General features: G+C 47.6%; 1 protein-coding gene across 2 annotated transcripts in view; it reads left to right on the top strand.

Annotated features, from left to right (window-relative positions):
- The window catches only part of LOC113806507 (uncharacterized), a 113,862-nt gene extending 109,059 nt beyond the window's left edge, over positions 1-4,803 (top strand). For both annotated transcript variants that reach the window (XM_070138711.1, XM_070138710.1), the window contains exons 3-4: positions 1,917-2,047; positions 3,588-4,803. In XM_070138711.1, coding sequence (XP_069994812.1) covers positions 1,917-2,047; positions 3,588-3,923 — 467 coding nt within the window. In that variant the 3' untranslated portion in view covers positions 3,924-4,803. The remainder of the gene's footprint in view (positions 1-1,916; positions 2,048-3,587) is intronic.
- Positions 4,804-5,000: the final 197 nt, after the last annotated feature.

Below are 5,000 nucleotides of genomic sequence, written 5' to 3'. Positions count from 1 at the left end.
TGTGTGTGTGTGCGTGTGTGAGTGTGAGTGTGTGTGAGTGCGTGTGTGTGTGTGGGTGTGTGAGTGTGTGTGTGTGTATGAGTGTGAGTGTGTGTGTGTGTGTGTGTGTGTGTGTGTGTGTGTTAGTGTGTATGCGTGTGTGAGTGTGCGTGAGTGAGTATGTGCGAGCGCGCGCGTGTGTATGTATCAAAAAGCACCACAGGAGGCGTGCACCACCAACCCCGCAATTAACAGAGAGCAAGAAACGGCCGAGGCATTTTCCGTTCCTGCGGGGCCGTCACTTCCAGCGCCGCCATAATTCCAACCGCAGACTCAGACCCCGACATTTTCGCCGCGTGAAAAATCCGGAAACAATTTCCCGCCAATTCTCATGGAGAGCGCGCTTATGCAGATGCGTTTGAGTTATCTGTGAAATGGTTTTGTTTGCTCTGGCCGCGCGCTTGTTGGGGAGAGAGAATGGGAATGTGGTTAAACGGCGAGCACGTATATATTCCTCTACATGCGTGGATATGCTTGTATTATATCTTTTTCCCTATGTAAGAGAAAATGGCATGAATGTGGAGACGTTCGTATATCAGTGACGTCATGGAGGTGTTCGTTCGTGTAAAAGTGACGTCATGGAGTCGTTCGTTCGTGTAAAAGTGACGTCGTGATGTTCGTTCGCGTAAAAGTGACGTCATGGAGGCGTTCGTGTGTGTAACATTTACGTCGTGGAGGCGTTCGTGTATGCAATGACGTCATGAAGGCACAAGCATAAGAATAACATTATGCAAGCGCTTATGTATTGGTGACTTTGTGTTCGTGTATATAACAGTGGTGTCTTGAAGGCGTTCGTGTAACAGTGACGTTTGAAGGCGCCCTTATAGCGATGCAAAACAGTAGTCTTATTTTGATATTAGATATAGCGAATATGATCTTTTTGTGTATGTCTACCCATATATGTATAACAGACAAATCTTCGCCGTTACATGGGTTTTAATATTTAAGTTGTTTTAGAAAACCGTACATTATGGAATTTTTAATGTGAAGGGGACAGCTTGTTCGATAATGGAATGTAAAAATGTCGAAAGGTACTGAAAGAAGCTCATGAGATTCGAGTTGGTGATGAAGATTATGGTAATGAGGATGAGTAACAGTAGCAATGATGATATGATAGAGGTTATGCTGATACTATACTACTGATAATACACACACACACACTCACGTACACACACACACACAGACACACACACATGTACACAAACACACACAGAGACACACAAACGCAAACACAAACACACACAAACAGACAGACAAATATCACCAATCCCCCATCCCCCCCCCACACACCATCACATACCACCAACCCTACCCCCCTCCACCCCTCCCAACCACCGACGACCACGCCCCCCCACCCTACCCCACCCTCCCCCCCCCCCCCTCCCCCTCCCCCCTCCCCCCTCCCCACCCTAACCTCTCTCCCTCCACCCCTCCCTAACCACCTCCTCCCCCACCCCTACCCACCCTCCCCCTCCCAACCACCTCCTCTCCCTCCCATCCCCCTCCCCCTCCCAACCACCTCCTCTCCCACATCCCCCCTCCCCCGCCACACTAACCACGACCCCCCTTCCCCCGCAGCCCTGATCGTACGACTGCTGACCGGCCGCTTCATAGGGGAGTACGACCCCACGATGGAGGCCGTCTACCCACCCTCCCCCTCCCCCCTCCCAACCACCTCCTTCCCCCTCCCTCCCTCCCCCTCCCAACCACCTCCTCCCCCCCTCCCCCACCCTCCCTCCCCCTCCCCAACCACCTCCCAACCTCCCCCTCACCCCCCTCACCCTCCCAACCCCCCTCCCAACCACCTCCTCTCCCCCTCCCAACCTCCCCTCCCCCTCCCCCGCCACACTAACCACGACCCCCCCTTCCCCCCGCAGCGCTGATCGTACGACTGCTGACCGGCCGCTACATAGGGGAATACGACCCGACGATGGAGGCCGTGTACAGCTACCAGTTCCCGCTCGAGGGGTACGACCTGCCGCTGCAGGTCATGGACACGGCGGGGCATGTGAGTGTTGGGGGGGCGGGGTGGATGAGGGGGAGGTGGATGAGGGGGATGAGGGGAGGGTGGGTGGAACGGGTGAGGTGGTTGAGGGAAAGGATGAATGAGGTGGATGAGGGGAGGGTGGATAGAACGGATGAGGAGGTTGAGGGGAAGGATGAGTGAGGTGGATGAGAGGAAGGTGGATGGGGAAAAATGGACGAAGTGGATGACAAAGGAAATGGATCGGTCGGATGGAATGGATGATAAAAGAGGTGGATGAGGGAAAATGAATGAGGAATGAGAGGAATGGGGAGGAGGAGGAGGAAAAGGAGAAAGAAGAGAGGGAGAAGAAAAAGGAGGAGGAGAGGAAGAGGAAGAAGAGGAGAAGAAGGAGGAGCAGGAGGCGAGAGGAGAAGGAGGAGGAGCCGAAGGAGCAGAAGGAGGAGGAGAAGGAACAGAAGAAGAAGGAGGAAGAGGAGACGGTAATGGAAGTGGAGGAGAAGGAAAAAGAGAAGAATAAAGAGAAGGAGAAGGAGAAAAAAACAAGGAGGAAGAAATAGAAATAAAAGAAGGGGATGAGGCCATGGAAGTGGAGGAGGAGGAGAAAGAGACGAAGGTGAAACAGTAGGAAAATTATATGAATATACTGATCTATTGCTGCAAGGAAAAGAGGGATCAAAATATCTTCATACATTTTCTTTTCAATTTTGTTTATTCTTCACTCTATACTGTGTAAATTTAAAACATGTATATTGGCAAAAAAAAATATGATTATATTAATTAGTGGAATCTTCCTGATATCAGAGATGATAAATAAGTAAGCACGCAGGAAAAAATATATTTGTAAAAGATAGTATTATTATCATGATTATCAAAGTTTATACCCCAGAGATAATAATGATTTTTTTTCTATTTTTTTTCTTTTTTTTTGTATGTGTTATTACATTAATGAACTTCGATGATCCTTCAAAAAAAGTATTTTCTTCTAGATTTTTCTCAAATCAACTGGATCTTAATCAATTCGTATTTTTAAAAAATAACGTCCTCCTCCTTGTGTATAAAAAAGCGAAATAGAGATTGATTGAGCGTTGCACAGACAACTAATCTTGTGAGAAAAGACCATTTTTTTGTGGGTCTTCGTCCGGTGATTGGTTTAGTAGCCAGCTTGATGAAGACTTAGGAAATAAAATGTTTCGCTCACGTGATGTTCTAAGAAAACGAAAGAAAGGAAAAGAAATGGTGTCCCTTTATATAGATTTCTATACTGAGCGTATGAGAGGATCGCTGTGTATACCTGCAGATGGACAGGTATTTATTTATCTATTTATTTATTTATTTATCTAATCATTCCTACATTTATTCATTCATGTATGTATTCATTTGCTTATCTATTCATTCACTTATTCTATATTATAACTAATGTAGACATTGGTCAGTAAAACATGATAATAGATGGATAATATATATTCATTCATTCATTCATTCGCCTGCCCACTCATCCCACCCGCACTGCACCCCAGCGTCCCTCCGCTCTCTGACAGGCCGGCGCCGCGTCTCGTTGCAGGTGGACGTGGTGGAGGCGGGCCGCGAGGCGCAGGTCTCGTGGGGCGACGGCTTCATGCTCGTGTTCTCCCTGACGTCGCACTCGTCCTTCGCCGCCCTCAGCCGCCTCCGTCGGGTCATCCTCGAGCTGACCCCGGGGGCGCCGCGGCCGATGGTCCTCGTGGGCAACAAGGCCGACCTGAGCCACGCCCGCGAGGTCAACCCGGACGAGATCCGCGACCTGGTAGACTGCTGGGGCTGCGACTACTTCGAGGTGGCGGCGCCGGAGCCGTGGGACGTGGTGGTGCGGCCCTTCACGGCGCTCTACCAGGCCGTGCTCGAGAGCCGGGGGACCTAAGCGCGCGCCGGGAGCCCTCAGGTCCTCGCAAGGGCGCCGGGAGCCCCGAAGACCTCGCAAGGGCGCCGCGGAGCTGGTCGGTAGTTCGGAGAGCCACCGCACAAGGTAACTAGACGTCCCTGGCTGACTGTAAGAGAGAAAAGCCTCTCTCGAACTCTCGAAAGGATTTCTTTTGAAAACGATTCGGCGTGGACTCCTGAGTGAGTTTTGGAACATGGACGCGACTCGCTGGCAAGGACGGCGACTGGAAAATACAGGTGAATTTGACGGTGATTTGAAGGAAAGTGACATTGGTGGCTGTGTGACTAAGCTGCAGGTCTCGGTGTTTCATTTGCACACGGATCAGCAAATTCGATTTTATCCATCCAACACATTCGGTGATACAACGCTGGTTCAATCTTCTGCATCTATCTGTTCATCCTTCTCTATCTACCTTTCTGTTTATTTGTCTGTCTGTCCTTCTCTCTCTCTCTATCTATCTATCTATCTTCATATATCTATCTTTATCTATCTATCTTTCATCTATCTATCTCTCTGTGTCTATCTATCTATTTATCTATCCACCAATCTATATATCTATCATTATATCTACTTACCTCTATCTTTGGATTTCGACAGATATATATCACTGTTTTTATCAATATCATTGTTGATATCACTGCAATTTCATAACCATTATTATCATCATGTCTTTTCAGTTTAGACTTTTAAAAATTGAAAAGAGGAATAAAAACAGAAATAAACAGTTTACAAGACCAGCCAAGTCGACACAGAAACCGTTAAGAAAACTTTAATTTTCTTAGCTGCATCTCGTATTTCAAGAGCTTTGATGTGATCAATGTTGCAATGCTGAGGATACTGAAATAAAAGCTGATTTATACCCGCAGGTATTTTTATTTCTTATAATTCTTTTTTTTCCTTTACTTAGCATGGAAATAGTGTCGTCCTTTTCTTCGGTATGAAGACTTCTATATACCTTCAAAGACAAGGTATATAGAAGACGTAGATGAACACTTAGCCTATTCAACACACAAATGAAAGTGACGGAACCTTGTTCATTACGACAAATGTAGAAGA

The sequence above is a fragment of the Penaeus vannamei genome, chromosome 24 (assembly GCF_042767895.1).
Source record: "Penaeus vannamei isolate JL-2024 chromosome 24, ASM4276789v1, whole genome shotgun sequence".
Lineage (NCBI taxonomy): Eukaryota > Metazoa > Arthropoda > Malacostraca > Decapoda > Penaeidae > Penaeus > Penaeus vannamei.
This window is presented reverse-complemented; position numbering and strand designations above follow the sequence as displayed.